Source organism: Protopterus annectens, chromosome 15.part0, assembly GCF_019279795.1.
Source record: "Protopterus annectens isolate FY-2018-M chromosome 15.part0, PAN1.0, whole genome shotgun sequence".
In the NCBI taxonomy this organism is placed as follows: Eukaryota; Metazoa; Chordata; order Ceratodontiformes; family Protopteridae; genus Protopterus; species Protopterus annectens.
In genome coordinates this window covers 428,263,946-428,283,856 of record NC_056749.1, presented here as the reverse complement: position 1 = coordinate 428,283,856, position 19,911 = coordinate 428,263,946, and the positions used below count along the sequence as shown (strand labels likewise).

The 19,911-nt window shown below is 40.2% G+C and overlaps 1 protein-coding gene across 1 annotated transcript in view; it reads left to right on the top strand.

Moving 5' to 3' along the window:
* Window positions 1-19,911, top strand: part of MTM1 (myotubularin 1) — a 1,351,953-nt gene that overhangs the window by 1,082,526 nt on the left and 249,516 nt on the right. Inside the window, exon 10 of the mRNA XM_044057169.1 lies at window positions 5,657-5,842. Within this exon, the coding sequence (XP_043913104.1) occupies window positions 5,657-5,842 (186 nt within the window). The remainder of the gene's footprint in view (window positions 1-5,656; window positions 5,843-19,911) is intronic.

Here is a 19,911-nt window from a genome sequence, read left to right as displayed (position 1 = left end):
GCCTTTTAACAGGGGTGTGTAAATTTTTTATATCCACTGTATATGTATGTGTCTGTATGTGTATGTGTGTATATATGTGTGTGTGTGAATATATATATATATATGGTTAAATATATATATATATATATATATATATATATATATATATATATATATGTATATATAGATATATATAGCTATATATATATATATATATAGATATATATATATAGATATATATATATAGATATATATATATAGATATATATGCATGTCTGTATCAGAAGATTGCAATTCCACAATGTCGAATGTCATATGGTCAAGACCATATGATCAAATTGTCAAGTGGAGATTGGGGAATTTACCCTTTTCCCAACTGTAGTGGGATCTCAAGGGTTGGCATTATATAATGCAGAGGGGATGTGGGGGGGCTTGCCCTCCTGCAAAAACATGTGTTTGTGTGTGTGTGTATATATAAATCATCTAAGGCCAGCTTCGAGAGAAAAATTGCACAGGACACTAAGGATAATCACAAGGCTTTCTTTAGTTATGTTAGGAACCTGGGTAGGAATTCCCAGATATGCCTAGAATTAGACCAAAATGACAAAAAATACACCGAATCCACAGACGTTGCCAACATCCTAGCTGACAGGTTCAGCGCAAACTTCTCCCCCCCCCCCCTTTCCACCAAAATGGCAAATATCTATCCCAGCAGAGTGCTGCCCCCCTGACATCTCAGATGCTCAGGTAAGAGCCGCCCCCTCCAAAGCAAAAAACACAGCATCAATGGGACCAGACGGTGTCCCGGGCTGCGTCCTACATGAACTCCAAGAAGAGCTAAACTCAAACATAAAACTACTGTTCAATCTCAGCCTTACTACAGGATATGTACCCAAAGAGTGGCGTACAGCAACAGTGGTCCGTCTCCACAAAGGTGGTGCCTCAACGGATCCTGGAAACTATCGCCCCATAAGCCTGACTAGCTTGGTCTGCAAAGCTATGGAAAGGATCATCATGGACCTCATAAATAAAGATATTGGCGACCTACAGACACTGGATCCTACCCAGTTTGGCTTTGTTAAGGGCAGATCCTGCCTCTTAAACCTGGTTGATTTTTTTGAAACAGTCACCAAGGCCATTGACGAGGGGAAGGTGTTCCACACAGCCTACCTGGACCTCGCAAAAGCCTTCGATACAATACCCCACTCGGGCATTATAGATAAGCTCACCAGCTTAAATATAAACCCCTATGTCACTAGATGGGTTGCAAACTGGCTCAAGGACAGAACCCACATGGTTAGAATTGCTGGAGCCATGTCAGACTCCAAACCAGTTACAAGTGGCGTCCCACAAGGCTCAGTCCTGGGACCTCTCTTGTTCGGTATATATTTCTCTGAGGTACAGGCCAACACGGAAGGACTGTTGCTGACCAAGTTCAAAGATGACTGCAAACTGGGCGCCATAATCGTCTCTCCAGCCAACACAAGCATCCTCCAAAAGGGCCTCATAGAAGCAGACAACTGGTGCCTGAGCCATGGCCTCAAGCTAAATGCCAAAAAGTGTATAGTCATCCCCTTTGGCAAAAACAAAGTGCCCACAAATTACCACATAGGTGGTAATCCATTAAGTACAGAAGAAGTAATTAAGGACCTGGGGACCCAAGTTGATAGCAATCTCTCATTTGACAACCACGTGGCCAAAGTGGTTAGAAAAACATTTTATAAAGCCCACCTAATCATGAAGGGATTCACATCCAGATCAGGGGAGGTCATTGTGCCTCTTTACTCATCCCTCATCAGGCCCATAATTGAGTACAATGCCCCTTTTGGGATGTACCTTACCAGACACCTGCAGCAACTGGAAAGACCCCAAAAGTACCTCACCAAGAGGATCAAAGGGCTCAAACAGATGCCATATGCTGCCTGGTTAAAGAAACTCCAGCTCTACTCAGTGGCATACCACCTGCTCAGAGGCGATCTGTGCCTGACGTATAAAGCCATGTCCAACCCGGAATTAATGGACATGCTGCACCTCAGAAAATCCAAATCCCATCGAGCTACACGCTCGAGAGACTTGAACCTCAGCACTGAAATAAATAGGACATGCTGGAGGGACAGATTTATAACCCAGAGGCTCCCTTCACTCTGGAATAAAATCCCAGTCCAGGTTAGGCAGAGTCCCTCATTGACTCTCTTCAAGAGGAATCTTGATGAGTGGATGGGAGATCGTAGGTTTACCCCGGGTATCACTTCTGTGTCACTGTTAGACAGAGGCACAGTATACTAACCTCGAAAAAGGGCATAGCAAAATTAATTTAAAATAGGTGGCAAAAGCCAAACATACTCTGGCTATATGTGTACATATATGTACGTGTGTGTATAAAGTAAATATTGTCGTCACCCCCCCCCACCCCCTTTTTCCATTTTATAGAGTTGAGTTGTCACTTCAACGTTAATCATTGTGGACAGATCAACTAGAGCCAGTGTTAGCCTTGATATAAAATTTTGTGAAATGGGCTGCTCCCCATAAACAGAAAGTGTTTTTGATACATTTTCCCATTGGTGTTTAGGCTGATATTTTAGTTGTTTTGAGTTTAACTGAATGGAGTTTCATTCAAGCTGTTTTTCAACCAGTTGGACTCTCATTTGAGATTCAGCCAAGTTAAGATTCAGAAAAGTGGCTTATAGCCATGTGTGTTTTACATATATATATATATATATATATATATATATATATATATATATATATATATATGGATTCCTATTACAAGAACGAAAGTTCACTACTTCGAACTTGTAATAGGAAGCCTCACTTCTGAGAAAGTTCACTTTAACGAAAGTGAACTTTTGCATAAGTACACTTCACCGAAAACACCGCAGCACAGTGGAGGACATAAAAAGCAAGCTTTGTCCTCCACTATGGTGCGATAGTCACAGACCTTAGGGTTAGGGTAAGGGGATAGTTAGTAAAGCTATCCCCGTACCCTAACCCATACCTTAACCCTAAGGTTCGTGACTCTCGCATCATAGTGGAGGACATTGCTATGTCCTTCACTGCGCTGCAGTCGTCATGGACCTTAGGGTTAGGGCACGGATCATGGTAAGGGGATAGCCCTACGGGCTATCCCCTTACTATGACCTGTGCCCTAACCCTAAGGTCCATGCGTACTGCACGGAAGTTCAGTACAACACCCGTTCGTTGTACTGAACTTCGTGTAAGTGCACTTTCGCTGCAGTGAGCATTCCATGCACTATTTCGAATTAGTGAAAATTCGATCTAGTGTATGGAACCCATATATATACATATATACACACACACATATATATATATACACACACATATATATATATATATATATATATATATATATATATATATATATATACATATACACACACACACACACACACACACACACACACACACACACACACGTGTGTGTTATGTTGATATATAATGTGTGTGTATATAAAAACAAAAAAAAAAACACACCACCATTCATCTTCTGAAACTGCAAAAGTGTGCAGTAAATTCAAAATAACTGTTCCACCAAGCCAAAAGTTCCACACAAGGATAAGAAATTTTTTTTGAATCAGTGATTTTGCTCAACACACAGTTTTCTGATAACATTATTGTATGACCTGTCTATTTTCTTGTGCATAAAATTTACACCAAGTCATACTTCTGTTGGCACTGTAGTATAGAGGGGTAAACCCGTACTTGTATCTCAGATGATTCGAGATCAACTAACCACCAGGGCACAGTAGAAACTAATGAGGGCAGGTAGGAATGAGATGATGATGCCATCCTAGAGAACAGAGGTTTTCTAACTCACTACAGTGTATTCACCTAGAGAGAGAGAGAAGGGTGCATGGCATGTTCTGTATGGGGCCAGGGACATGTGCATAGCTGTAAGATGGTAAGCATCATGGAGCATTTGCAGGAACATACATGCTTACAGGAGGAGGAGGAAGAGGCATAACAGACCATTGTATGTCTTTCATGCATGTTATTCATTGAAGTGGGGTTAGAGACAAAAAATGGAAAATCCCTCATAGCTTTTTCCAGTGGCAGGGATGCCATGACCAGCTGTTTCCCCATTGATGGAAAACATATGGGCATGGTTCCAACACAAATTGTGTTGTTGATGGGCTTGGGAGTCAATAGAAGTCTGGAAAACAACATGTCTTCAGTGCAATACCCCATTGCCTCTTTTGCTACATTATTCTTCATAGTACTGGTGGGAGGGGGTTATTTATTTATTTTTTAATATGTAATTCTTGTGTGTCTGTTAAGCTTTATTTCCCTTGGCTTCCACTGTAAGTTAAATTTGTGATGTGCACTTAGATATCCTGGTTAGTAAGTGGAAACTGAATGATAAGTAATTATGTATACATCTGATTTGCAGAGTGTTTACTGGATAGCACTTTTTGCTGTTGATTCTGTACTTATTACACTGTTTGCTGTGCATTTTCAGGTCTTCTGGAATGAAATTATGTAATTTTATGTGAGTTTATTTAGACTTGAGTTGTACACAGTAGCATAATACATTTTCTTCTTCCCCATTTAGCAGTGTGGTTGAAGCAAGATAAATCCTGGAAACTTCACTTTTTTAAAATATTATTTCACACAACATTTTACCATAGTAATATCATGTTTGCTTTCTGTTGTAAATATTTATAACAGTAACAGTACAGAATTAGTTGCATGGTCATCTGGGCAGCAGCTTCTACACTCTTCATATGAGGTGTTTGCAAGGGCTCGTTGATGTTTTTTGAACCAAACATTTCAAAGAATGTGTGTATTATTGTATGATTTGACCATCTTCAGCTTAAAGCTGGACATTTCTTTCTTTTTTTTTGTGGTGTTTGTTGTCCTAACCCCTGTCATCAGTCTGCATTTATTAGGTTCAGGGATAAAGAACAGCTCTCAGAGGCAGGTGAGTTTCTTTTTTTCTTTTTTTTTTCAGAGCACTTACAGGTTTACTTTTCTGACATCTGTCATGTGCTCCTTGTACATTTAAGCTGTGCTGTCTGGTGGTGTGACATACTTTTTAGTGATTGTATCTTCTGATGTCCACCTGCATTTCCCCAAAATGTTGCTCCCTGCCCTCCCTGTAATCTGGGCTCATTTGCCGCAGGCTCACCAATCATGTTAGTGTCATTGTAATGGCTTAAACTTTTTTTTTTTTTTTTTGCTGTGCCATTTAGGATTTTGTATGAGCTGACTGACATGGAACTAACCAGCAGATTTTACTGGCATGTTTTTCATTCTCTGGAATTATTCCATTACTGCCACCACCCCCACCCATCTCACACCTATGTTTAGGCAGGGTAACCTACTGCTGTGCTAGCTCAAACTGTAAACAAGTTCTGTGCGTATTGGCATACAACCTGAAGGCCACATTCATTTCTGTCTGATGCTGCATTTGCCAGTTTATATGCTGCTTCCTTAAATTACCAAGGCAGTTACTGGAATTGTAGCTCAATGCAGCTGTACTGGTAGTAATTGAAAATATGATATAAACAACTAAATAAACGTGCCAGAGGATACAGAGTCTGTGTTTTGCTAAAATATTTCTGGAGTTACAGAACTTTTTGTTGGAATTACAGAGGCTACTTTTCAGAAATATGACTCAAAAAAAGCTAGCCTGGTGTAAATTATGTTTTACTTTCAGGCAACAGGTGGAGGGTATGAAGGTGAAGACGCATATCAGAATGCAGAGTTGCTGTTTCTTGACATTCATAACATTCATGTCATGAGGGAATCTTTACGAAAACTGAAAGACATTGTGTACCCCAATGTTGAAGAATCTCACTGGCTTTCTAGTCTAGAGTCAACTCACTGGTTGGAGCACATCAAGGTGAGTTCACTTAAGATTTGTTCTTAATGCATTTTGTCATAGCTCATGGAAATGTTTGTTGTATTTCACATCTGTGTATTGTTTTGTAGTGTGTCATAGCTCATCAAAGTGAGCTCAGTTTACTTAAGATTTATTTATTATTTTACATTATGTCAGTATCATGAGAAAGTACACTGTGAATGATAAAGGTACTTTGTGGAAAGGTTTACTGGTGCTTCTAATGGAAGAGGACAACTTGTTGTTAAACGATTATGCCTCCTGAGTTTTCCAGCTGACCCACATTCATCTGCTCCATCATGTCCTCCATCGTTTTCAAGTATCATAGAACTTATTCTTTGATTAAGACACCCTGTCACTGCTTTTGCATTGGATCCCTAAGGTCTGCTGCCCTGTATGTTAGGTATTCCCTAGGTTTGTTTTTAATGACTCATTTCCAGATCTCTTCTGTCTCCCTGTGTTTTGCCCACTCTTTCCTTCCTCTTCAGCTTCATCTTCCCAGCTGGCTAACTATTACTGCAGTGCATCTGCATACCATGCTTCTTTCACTGTGCTCACCATTTTAGTAATTCTCATTCAGATGTTTTCTCCCAGCCTAGTCTCACTTTCTCTGTAGTGCTGCAGGAAGTGTTCACAATACTCTAGGTGCTATGTTTTACCATTCCGTGTACTGTGCACAGATAACCCAAGTATATGTCCTGTTTACTCCCATAGCTAAGCATCCCAGTGTTATTTTGCTGTTTGCTGTTGTCATTTCAACTTCTACTGCATTATTCTTGATAGCGGTATTATGACCCTAAGTCATTTTTTCTTTCTTTTGTCATTCCTCCCTTATAAACTTGCCCTTTGTTGGTATTAAACACCACATGTTCTAGGCTTCTCAGAAAAAGTACCCTGCATTTGTGTGACAACTACATTTTTTTTGTGTGTCTGTATACAGTTCCTGACTTAAATAAAATAAACAAGACCAGTTCTACCATTGAATTCTATAGCTAACTGACTTTTCACCAGACGTGTCCCTCTTAACCGACACCCTTTCCTTCTGGTTAGTTCTCCATTTTCCTAGCCACCTCAAGATTTTGAGTTGTACCCCTTTACTGATGTACAGCACAATGTTAGGGGCACTGTCTCCTCAGATGCCATTTTATCCACCTTGTTGGTGACCACCAAACCTGTTGCAGAGTTGTCAGGCTAGTCTGACAAAGCCTTTAATGCTGTATACCTTCAGACGTATTTACATTCAGTGATTTCTTCATGTTGCCTTGCATAGTGCTTTTCATAACCATCCGTGCTGGAATTGAGATAAATAGGCCTGCAGTTGCCCTGCATTTGTAGGCAGTATGTCCTACAATTCTTGTGTTTAGTTTCTGCTGACAGACTGTACATTTAGCCTGCAATTTACTGCTGTCAATGCGTATATCATCTCTGGAGTTCTCCTTTCTTGGCCTTACTCATTATATCATTGCATTCTCTTGATTTGTTTTTAGTTATTTCTTTCCTCATCACTTTCTGTCTGCCCACACCCATACACGTTCTGCATTCCTGTTACAGCACCCTCCTTTGTCAATAGTACATAAATGAGGAGATGAAAAATTATTTCAGCATTTCTGTCTGATTTCTAACTTTCTCAAAAACTTTTTTTGTATGTTATGTTCTTGCCTCTTGTCTCCTCTACTCTCTATGATGCCTAACCAGTTTCTTTTGTCCTCTCCTCAACCCCCCAGCCATATCCTCCTCAAGTATTATTTGGAATACAGAGCGTGTTCCCTATGTTTTATCCTCTTACATCTTATTACTTCACCAATGTTTCGTTTCTTTTTAGCCAGTTAGGTTCTCATTTTCCCACACTCCATTCTCTTGATACTGAATTATGTTCTCTTTTTCTCTTTCTTCCTTGATGCATTCTCACAGGTATTAACACAGTGCTCTGTTCATAGTCACCATTCTAGACAGATGTTAGCACTTTTTTCATTTTCTGTCACCATTCCGTATTATTTCTGTTTCTGGAGTAGTACTTATACACAGATATTAGCACTGTCCTCAACATTCTATTTCTTTTTCTGATTGTGTTTCCAAAGTGTTGTCTTTCCAAGGATATAAACACTGTCTTGAGTTCCTGTCATCATTTCCTATTATTTCTGTTTCCAGAGTGTTGGCTGTCCACCTATATTAACACCGTCCTCCTTTCCTATCAGTATTCCATACTAATGTTCTTCAGAGTTCACTGTTGCCGTTACTTTTTGACACTGACATAGTCTGATAGTCAGCCTAACTTTCAGAGCTGTGCACCCTTTCTCCATGGCTGGGTTATCATTACCTTACTTCACCAGTGCTATTGTTCATTCCTTCTTACCATGTTACATACTTGCTACAAGAGAGTATGTCACAATAAGTCATTGATCCAGGCCTGGCACTAAAGAGCAGAAAGCAAATAAGTACCCCACAGTATCCAAAAGACTGGAAGACAAAAGTAATACCGTGGAGTCACTTAAGAACATGTTTCACCCTCTTTTTTCCGAGTACGTATGGAACCTACCCCTCTAAGCAAGGGCCTTACTTCTGGAGGCAGAGCAAAGTCAAGCAGCCAAAAAGTAGGAAGGCCACATGGAAGAGAAAATATCATCAAAGGTATAAAGGGAGATCTAGGGATCCTAATTACTCAGCCCCTCCCCCAGCAGGAAGGGGCTATGATGGTACCAACATCCTCCCTTTCCCACCCCAAAAATCCCACCTCAGCCCTTGACCCCCAACTCACTTCTCCCTATCTCAAGACGGATGGCAGTTGTCATTGTATTACTAAAACTGATCAAACATAACTTCAGGTCAGTGCTCTTGCATATCATCCCCAATGAATGCACACGTCTGTTTTGTAACTTAATAAAAAAAAAAAAACTTTCACTTGTCCCAAAAGACCAGGAACACGTAGGAGTTCCTTTCTTAACCGAAATGCTAATATAAAGAATCATAGAACAAGTGCATTCTGTGCAGGAGGTCACAGGGTTTTCCGCAAGATTTATTCTTTGTCCAAAGAAATGATCTGATATGCTATTAGCACATAACTTTTCCCACATCCAGTAGGAACGTGGGGTACTGCTCAGAAACGCATTTAAAAAAAATGACAAAAACATTGAAAAAAATGTAAGCACATTTATCAAAGAGACAATGTAAAATCTACTGGCTTACAGGGACAGGTTCTATAGCACTGAGCAGCATACTACCTTCTCCGAGGATGATGCCACATTGCCAACAGAAAATGATTGAGTTTAACAATTAGCTTACCTTCTGGTGTCAATCCAAGGGGAGTACAGTATTTGTCGGCCTGTGAGGACATAGTTGATGGACCATGCTACTTTGCCAGGGATGGTCTGCAGTTATTCCCTCTGGCTTTCCGATATTGGCAAAGATCTTTTCACACCCATCCTGCCTTTTTTAGGCAGTGCCAGACTTATAAACCTCCCGACTCAACTTACCCTACAAAGAAGTATCTGAAGGTGATGCTGTTCTATGCTAGATGTCATAACAAGAAACTCCATTTTCTCCAAGCCTTCCTCTCCCTTGAGATTGTAGACATTGGTGTAGTAACAGAGACATGGTTTAAAGTCATGGATAGTACCCTGGTAGTGCAAGATTATGATGCCTTTCCCACCTGTAGACCATCTGCTGCACCGGAGGGAACTAAAGGTGGAGGATTTGATGCCTATATTAAAAACAGCCTCACATACAGACTAGTTAAAGTATATGACCCACTGGAACTCATACATGTGCAACTCACCAAAAACAGTCTCGTACCATATCCTTGCAATCCCCCCATGTCCCAGGAAGCCCGTACTAACTGTCTCAGTGTACTAGAGTCCATCACTGTTCAACCCAATATGATATTCAATGGGCATCTTAACTACTTCTATATAGATTGGGAATCCTACACCACTTCTAATGTACAAGCCCAGCGATTCCTAAACTTTGTTAATGTCAACATCCTGTAACAGTTGGTCCATTCTCCTACCAGGGGTGCAAACATCTTTGACCTTGTACTCACAAACATGGGGGAGCAATAGTCCTCACCCAATGTAATGCCCTTAATCATCAGATCTGACCATAAGGCATTATTGCTTGAAATAATTAAATCCAGGGACTCAGATAAAACAAAAACCTTTAAGAACTGTTCCAAAGCTAACCTCTCTCTACTTAGTGACATCTTTGCTAAATACCAAGTACCAACAAACCCAGTAAACACCTTGGCATATACTGAAGTGTTTACAAAATCCCTGTATGGCCATATTAATAGTGAGCTCTGCCCACTCATATTAAGAATAGGACAAACTCAAAAGACAAGCCACCCTGGTGGAATCACAATATCAATCGGTTACACAGCAAAAGAAAAAAATCTTGGCCAAGCATAGCAAGAACAAAGCTTAGCATACTAAAAAACCTTTGACCATTCTAAACAGGCAAATATGACAGTTAATTAATACTTCAAAGGCTAAATTGAAGAAAAATGGCTTCTCAGGCAAAGGACAACCACAAAGCTTTCTACAGCTGTGTCCATAACCTAAAGTAAATATCCAACAATGCGCAAAACTTATTGTAAATGGCATCACCCACACTGAACCAGAGCGGTCCAAATGGAGAGGTGATATATCAGCAAGCAAAGGAGAGTAGTATTACTGGAAATAAATTCATCCTTAAGTCTTGGTGAGTACCTTCACAAGGTGGACCCTGTTTTTCACAAAATCTCACTGAGAAGACACTGATATATAGACTGTAATTTATATAGCATTTGTCATTGACACAAGTAGGTTAAAAAAAGATAGCTGGGTGCACAAGACCCAGGATAAAACAGTGTCCAATCCTGGTAGGCGCAGTGGTGCCAGGACTGGAAAAAAATGACTGAAAAATTCCTACAATGGGGCTAGGCCAGGCTCAGGGGGGAGAATGCCCCCCCATGGGGCTAGGCCAGGCTCAGGGGAGAATGCCCCCCCCCCCCCGTTGCAGAAGGAAGTAGTAGTCCACAAAAATCACAAAAACTGATGAGCCAAAAAAGAGCCATAAAGATGATAGAGTGGACTATTGTGGATAAGAATGAAATTATGTATTGTTATTATTATGCAAGAATCCCACTTCCAGACAAAAGTTATACAAAAAGATTGAGAGAAATTAGAGAAAAGAAAAATACTTGCACAAGAAAACTGTCAAAAGCTTCAAATGCAAATTTGTGTTGATTAATATAACAGATTTATGACTAACATTATATAGACCAAGAAACCTTAGACCATTTGGAAAAAGAAGCAACTGAGGAAGTGCAAAAATACAGAGAGTAAAATCTAAAGATTTTTGAAAGGGATCAAAATAAATGTGGACATGGAAAAGAGAGATCTGATATGGTGCAATATTTATGCAAAGGAAAAAGCCAAATTAATCAATACAAAAAAGTAGCCCCAAAGATATTCAAAGAGAAATACAGGCAAAGGCATCAAAGTATGTAAAATTTCACAATACAGTAAATGAAATCACAAAGCAGAAGTTAAAAAAATAGAAATTGAAGTTATGGAATACCTGCGGAGCAAAGGACTTCGTGTAGAAAGACTAACACAGGTTATATCACAGTATGATGGAACAGCAAGTTCCCCAAGTGAGGAGAAACAGGAGGAGCAGGAGACATTTAAAGAAGAAATATGGACATGGGAAAAATGAGATTTAATATAGTGCAATATTTATGCAAAGGAGAAAGCAAAACTAATCAATATGAAAAGAGCAGCACCAAAGATATTTGAAGAGAAATGCAGGCAAAGGCATCCAAATATAGAACATTTTACAATACAAAAAATAAGAAAACAAGAGGAAAAGTAGAAAAGAGGATTAGTAATGGAGTAGTTAAAGAAATAGAAACTCAGGTTATGGATTACCTGCAAAGAAGGATTTAGTGTAGAAACTGATAACATCACAGCATGATAGAATTAAGGAGAAACCAGTAGAGCAGGAAACATCTGATCAGTTGCCATATGAAGATACTTTGGATCCTTCTGTATGAAACCAGTACAAAAGTAAGTTGGAGCTGCACAGCAAGGAAAGAAACAGAAAACGGTGGCAACTTGGACGCAGTCAATGTTGTGGAGTGATAGGCCAGTGAGTTCCCATATGAAAGGGCAAAGAACACGAAGAGAATGTAGCAAAGGAAGATGCTCTGGAACTTTCTGTAGAATGCCCGCAGGAAATGCAGAAGAAAGAATGTGCCCTCAGTTTGAAAGAAAATGATCTAAGAGAAGAGTTGCTTGATTTAATAGAGATGGACAGACATATTAAGATCAGTGAAAGAAATAGATTACAGAAAGTCAGTAAAACCCAAAAAGTTAGAAGTCTGATAAAACAGATGAATACAGTAATTAGAGCTGTTCATAGAAATCCATGTGATTTAACAGAAGTAAACAGGATATGTGCAGCTAAAGTAATGGCAGACAAAGTCTTAGATTCATAGGTCTTTACTAGGCTAATGACCACAAAGGCCTTTTTAAGCCTAGCCATGCATCCCTAATCTCTGACAAGTTCTAATACCCTTGGTAAGTGTAAGCAGGGTTTGGGAGATGAACCATTTACAGGTTACCTGTGTCCATTGGAGATGTGTGCCAAACCAGAGATGAATTTCCAGTTTCCCATCCAAGTGTCCAAGTTGCACTTGAATTGGGTTAGGGAGGAACTCTGCTTCACATAGTTGGGGAGCCTGTTCCATAGATGCGGTAGTCTCTGAGATACATACCTAGCTCTCCAACAGAACCTGTTTATATCACAGGCAAGGTTCATGTCTTTAGAACGGGTAAAAAACACAGGGCATTTAGGGAAAGGAAGGGGAGAAATCAAATGCTGTCATGGAAGTATCAAATACAGAAAGGTATAAAGCAACTAAGACAAGAAGTGTCACGGTTAGAAGAGTATAGAAGAGGGAACAGATCAACAGAAATACTCAGAAAGATAGATATGATAAAAGCAATGCCCAGTATCGGAAAAGACCAGGATCTGTTATGAACTGTCACAAATAATAAACTAAAAAATATCAGCACAGGCAGAAAAACTTAGAAGATATGCAGATAAGTAGTACAAAATAATGCCGTGGTGGTGCAGCGGTAGCGTTGTTGCCTCACAGCAAGAGGTTCGCCGTTTCAGTTCTCGGCTGGAGTGTGGGGAGTGCCTTCTGTATGGAGTCTGCATGTCCTCCCTGCAGTTGGGTGGGCATTCAAAAGACATGCGTAAATGGGCGTGCCTTAGTTGAAGGTTGAACGTCAAGCTGGCACCTCGGCGTTCATCAAAATCTACTGCCAATCATTAGCGGACCAGAGTTGCGCTGTGGCGACCCCTAGCCGGGAAAAGCCGAAAGACAACAACAACATTGACGACCCAAAAAGTTTTATACAGAAATAGGAAACAAGGCAAAAGGAATTAAAACACCACCAAAAAAAGAAGAAATAGATGAATTTTGGAGAAATATCTATGAAAACCCTGTGGAATATAACAAAGATGATGAATGGATAGAAGAAGTAAAAGAAAGAATAAGAAGTTCAAATGTACAGGATATGAAATGGGATGAAGTAACAGACAGAGAAACTGAAACAAAGTTAAGAAAAGCAAACTGGAAAACCCCAGGTCCAGATGCAATACCTAACTTCTAGCTAAAAGTATCAACACCTTTACATGAAGATTTAGCCATGAGTAAGAACTGTTTGTATGCGCGCCCCAAATAGACACCAAGCTGATAAAAACAGGAAAAACAATACTCCTACTTGAGTGAATCTGCAAACTATCCTAAAAACAATAGACCAGTAACTTGCCTTCTAACAGCTTATAAACTGTACACTGGAACTGATGCCAACAGAGCGTACAGTCATTCAGAAGAAAAACAGTCATGCAATAGAACAAAAGGGTAACAAAAGAAAGTCATATGTAACAAAGAATCATTTGTTGTTAAAGTCATCATGGAGAACTGTAAAAAGGGGAAGAATCAAAGTATGGCATGGATAGACTGCAAAAAAACATTTGACAGTATCCCGCATTCATGGCTGAAAAAGTGCTTAAAATGTATAAGATACACTCTACACTGATCAATTATATTACAGTGGCAAACCACTTTGCTGTTAAGCCATGATAAATGACAGATTTTTATTCCAGGGATAAAAATTCAAAGGGGGATATTCCAGGGTAACTCTTTCTCACTGCTTTCTTTTATCTTGCCCTTAAGCCACTAAGCTGTATACTTGAGATTAAGTCATGGCTACAGTGCGACTCCCAGAAAACAACCAAATATAAAGACTTCTCAACTTCTTTATGTGGATGATTTAAAACTCTAGAGTTCATTAGTTGAGGAAATGAAACAACTGCAAGTGGTCAGAAGTTTTGCAGATGATATAAGAATGTCATTTGGTCTTCATAAATGTGCAAAAGCAACCTTTAAAGCAGGAAAGCTGCAACACCAAGAAAACATCAGCCTAGGACAGGAATGTAATATAAAAACAACTTGAGCAAGAGTGTATAAATATTTGGGAACTGATGAAGGATCAACAATAAAACATGAACAGATATGAATAATACTTAGTAAGAAGTGTTTTAGAAGACTAAAATTAATACTGAAAACAGCACTGACATCTAGGAACAAAGTCCAAGCTATAACCAGTTTGCTCTTCCTGTCCTAACTTACAGTTATGGAGCGACTGAATAGCCCCAAAAAGTGCTTGATCGGTTGGACAAGAAAACAAGAAGGATGCTTTGTGCTTATTAAGTGATTTATAAAAAAAATCAGTGTATACCAAGAATATATATTCCCCATTCTAAAGGAGGTATGGGCCTCCTCGAAATTGATTACACGTATAGATCTTCAGTTGTAGGACTGCATACACATCTGCTGACCTCACAAGACCCAAATGTAGTGAAATTTTAAAACATGAAGAGAATAAGTTTAAGATGACTTCCCAGCTTAGTTTAGCAGAAGCATATCCGTGACAAGCGGGAATGGAAATCATGCCAGAAGTTGATAAAAATCAGACAGAAATGGAATGTACCAAAAAAAAAAAACAAAACAAAAAATATAAGGTGAAGGATTAGATGAGAAGGCAAGAAATGAACTACAAAAAAGAAAAAGCCAGCAACTGTGAGCTGTGAAACTTAGTTTAATAAGTTATAATATAAAGAACCACAAAAACATAAACAGACCGGTTTCGGCTATAGTATTTAACTAGCCTTCATCAATGTAAAAAATAAATGAACTACCTCATGTTGATCAGGAGTGAATGCAGGAATGGTTAAGGAAAGGTGACTTAAAAACAAAAGAAGAAATGTTAATATTGGTGGCCCGATATAGTGGACTACATACGCATTGGTTTACGAAGTCCGTTGAACATGTGGGAGAAACAGACAAATGTAGGTTTTGTAAAACAGAATTGGAAACAGTTGCACATCTTGTTGCTGTTTGTGATATACTAATGGCAGAATGACTGTATACTGAAATGCATAATAATGTGGCAAAACTGTTGCATTGGGGATTGTGTGAACATTATAAAACTGAAGTAGTTGAAATACATCGGAATCATCAGCCACAAAGCCTTATAGGAAATGGTGAAGTTTATATCACATGGAAATCACCCATTACCAACAGTTCAAAAAATAGATGCAAGAAAACCATATATAGTAGTCCATGAAAAGAAGAAAAAAGTAGCACTTATTGAAATTGCTACACCTAGTGACTACAGTGTCTTACATACAGAGAGAGACCAAAGTCATAAAATACCAGGATTTGCGGGCTGAAATGAGGGCAGTGTGGAAGAAGGATACCCAGACAGATCCAATAGTAGTAGGAGCAAAGGGTCTTATAAAAAAGAATGCACAGTTGTACTTAGATATGTTACCGATACATGTAACTCCGTATGAATTGCAGGAGTGAGTACTGGGCACATTGCAGGCTCTGCAAAAACCACTTCTGGCTAACATCAAAGATTGAAATAATACTAATTTCATGAACTTTAATCATACTTTGACTTAGGAATTGAGTCCATTCCTGTCATGGTATTAGAAAACCCAAAGGACTTGGAGGAATTAAAAAAGGAGTTAATCAGAGGCCATTGCCAACCTTTTGTTTGACAGGTTCAGCTCAAATTTTGACACCCCCCCCCCTCCGCCCCCTCCGATAGTCCAAAGGAAATCCCGCTTACCACAATCCCACGAACCATTACTTTGGAACAGGTCTTCAATGTACTTCCCAAGGCCAAGCATACTGCATTGATGGGCCCGGATAACATCCTGGGATGCTTACTAAATAGCATGAAGCATGACATCTCTAGTCCACTTTAATCACTTTTCAGCTGGAGCCTACAGTCAGGTTTTCTGCCCAACGAATGGAAGATGGCTACAGTCATTCTCTTGCACAAAGGAGGTCCAACCACCAATCCAGGTAACTACAGGCCCATGAGTCTGACCACCCGTCATATGTAAGGCCAAGGAAATAATTGTCATGGACATGATAAATGAGGCTGTAGTTAACCTGCAAGCACTGGACCCATCACAGTTTGGCTTTGTTAAATGAAGATCATGCCTGTTAAATTTGGTGGACGACTTTGAGAGAGTCACCAGTGCAATGGATAAGGGAAAGACTGTGTACACAGCTTGCCTCAACTGGCCAAGGCTTTTGATACAGTACCCCACTCAGGCATTATAGACAAGCTCACTAAATTAAGTATAAACCCTTTTATCACCCCACTGGATAGTCAGTTGGCTCACTGACAGCACCTAGGAGGTGAAAATAGGTGAGACCGCCTCTACCAAGGTGCCAGTCAGTAGCAGAGTCTCCCAGGGCCCAGTACTGGTTGGGAGTGTGGATTAATGGTTAAGGTGTTTGCCTTACAAACACAAGGTGCAGGGTTTGAGTCTCACAAGGGATAATTGGCTAGGCTTAAAAATGGCTTGCAAGGGCAGTTAGCTTAGTACTAATCTATGAACCTATGAACTCCTTTTTAGAATCTATTTCTGTTGAAGGGGAAGCAAACTCTGAAGGTTTATGGCTAACTAAGTTTGGAGATGATTGCAAGCTCTGGATTATCATCAATTCCCCTGGAGATACTAGCCTATCTTTGACTAACAAATGGTGCCAAAGCCATTGTCCTAAACTCAATGCTAAGAAATGCATGATTGTACCCTTTGGGAAGTCAACCATCCCAACTAATTACCATGTTGATAATACACCACTAAGAGTCAACCCAGTGGTCAGAGTCCTGGGTACGCACTTAGACAGTATTTTCCCTTTGTCCACCACATGGCCACGGTGGTGAGGAAATCATTTTATGCTGTGCAGGTTATAAGTAAGGGCATGACATCTAGGTCCAAAGAGGTCACTATCTCAATGCAGTTTTCCCTTATCAGACCAATCGTAGAGAATAGTGCTCCGTTCGGTATTTACCTTACCAGATGTATGCAGCAGCTAGAGTGACTTCAGAGGTTTCTTGCAAAAAGAATACAAGGCATAACAAACCTGCCCTATGCAGAGATCCTTAAAGCCCTTTCCCCTCAACTTAGTCTTCTATAGATTGCTGATGGGTGATCTGTGCCTGATATACAAGACATTCACAAACCCCACACTTATGAATCTCCTACTTGTTTGTAAATCAAACAGTATCATAGAAATATAAGGTCTAAGGATATGAATTTTGTTTGTGACTTAAAACGAGGACATGCTGGAGAGACAGATGTGTCCCAGAGACTGCCCTCCTATGGAATAGGCTTCCCATCCATGTGAAGCTGAGTTCAGCTGTTAGCCAATTTAGTGCAAGCTAAACCATTCGATAGGGAGTAAGAAATTTACACCATGCCTGGCACCCATGTCCCTTATGGACAGAGGTAGCTTATAGATGGCCTGGCCTTCAGTGTCCTATTTGAATACAGGCCATCATTATTCTTTTGGGGAAAACTTGGCTAGGCTTAGAAAGGCCCACTGGGTTGTTAGCCTAATAGCAATCTATGAATCTGTGAAAATTGTATTGTAAAAGTCTACCAGAAAATGTCATTTATTTTTGCTTCTGAAAAAGGGAGATGTAAGATGTGTCTTCTCTTTCTTAAATTATTGTTGCCACTAGTGTTGGTGTGGTTTTCTGTGTACTAGACAGCTTTAAACAGTCATGCATATTGTGGGGAGATTCAGAAAATTGTTTGGAGGGGTAAATCAAGCCTGAAAATAGGGACTTGCCTCCAAAAATAGGTACATCATGTACAGGGACAATTCAGGCCTAACTCCATATTCCTGCTTTCAGAGGACACAGTCTGTACCTGAAGTTTGCAATGGAAGGTCACCATTACCAGTTTCACTCTTTAGTTTGGCTATTGCATCCAAAGTATTTACAAGTCTGGCACCAGTGATAGCTCACTGCTGGACCAAGGGCATCCACATGTACACTGACATAAATGACTGCCTGATTAAGGCACAAGCTCAGGAGGAAATGCAGAAGGGCACTGGAGTATACCCTGTATTGTCTCAGCAGACTGGATACTTTTTGATCAAACACAATTCCAGCTCATGTCCCACCAGAATAATGGTCTTTCTGGAGCTACTTCTGGACAGCAGTACAACCAAAGCCTACCTGCCACAAAAAAAGTGGAGTACCTTATTTCAGGGCACATCAGGAGTATCAGTAGTAGTAATAACCAAGAAGATTCTGAGCCACATGGCATCCAGCATACTGTTGATACCACTATCCAGGCTTCACACAAGGAAGCCCTGCTGGTTCCTAAGGAGTACCTGTGACTGACGGTCTCAACTTGTAGAGTGCTCATCCATCCGAGTCCTACTTTGTGTAAGGAAGGAGCTGGAAGGTTGGCTATTGTAGGTTTAAATGGACAAGGGCATGTCCTTCAGACAGTGTACTGCAAACCAGAATTTAACCTTTTTTTCTGACTCTTGTATCCAAAGTATTGGCTATCCATGGATGTAAGCAATGCCATGAGTTCCTGTCACCATTTCATATTATTTTATTGAACACTTTGAACAGTGCAGTTTTAAAATCAAACTGCAGAATATCTCAAGTCCGAGAAAGAAAAACTGCACATAGACATAAAGGAGATGGTGACTCTTATTCAGGTTGTCAAAGACATTGGCTCATTCTGAAAACCTAGGACCATGAATGTCATCACAGACAACACCACAGTTATGTGGCATCTTTGTGTCTTTCTTACTACACAGATGTTCTTTGTGTTTCACTATTGCAGTCATTACATTTGGGTTATTTGCTTGCAGGTAGCCCTCAGTCAGCCTGATTAACAAAGTCTTGGGTCCTGCGTCGGTTTCTGTCCCATCTTCCATGACGTCAGGTCGTCAGGGGTATAAAACATGCAGCCGACACCATTACATCAGTCTTTCTTGCTCTGCGATGCCCGGAGCAGAAGCAGTTTGCAAGTGCCAGTCCTCCTGAAATTTTCATTTTCGAGTTTCAGAACCGAAGTCTTCAAATAAAAACTAAGTACCCCATTGGGGAAACTTTTTCTTGCCCTTAACCAATGTCATTAAAAGTAAGTAATTGCATTACTTGTGGAAAGCAAATACCTCATAAAGATTTTCATTCGTACTGTATTCCTTGCCTAGGCCCAGACCACGACGTACCTCACTGTCGGTTTTGTGCCTTATTTAAACCATGAACTATCCGTCATCGGTATATTTACGCTTCTAAATATTTGGGTGCTCGGTTCAATTATCCTGATATGTCTTTGGTCAGCCATCCGACTACCGACATTCTGAAAAAACGCAAAGATAAAGACAGAGACAGGCCGCCTAGGTCCAAAGCTGCCGACGACGCTTCTCCTAAGCCAGTCGCCAGTTCGCCAGTACTCAGTGAGGCACTTTCTCAGCCCCTGATACCCACTACTGATTCGCAGGCCTCTACTGAGACCCATTCGGAGTCCGGTATGCCATGAGATGCTTCAACTGTGGAACCTGTGGATGTCTCTACCTTGGATGGGTCCGGAGCCGCTGTGCAGGCACCGGCTTCTGAGGGTGTATTCAGGCCTACTGACTTGCGTATTAAACTGACGCCATCTTCTTCTTCAAGGCCTAAATC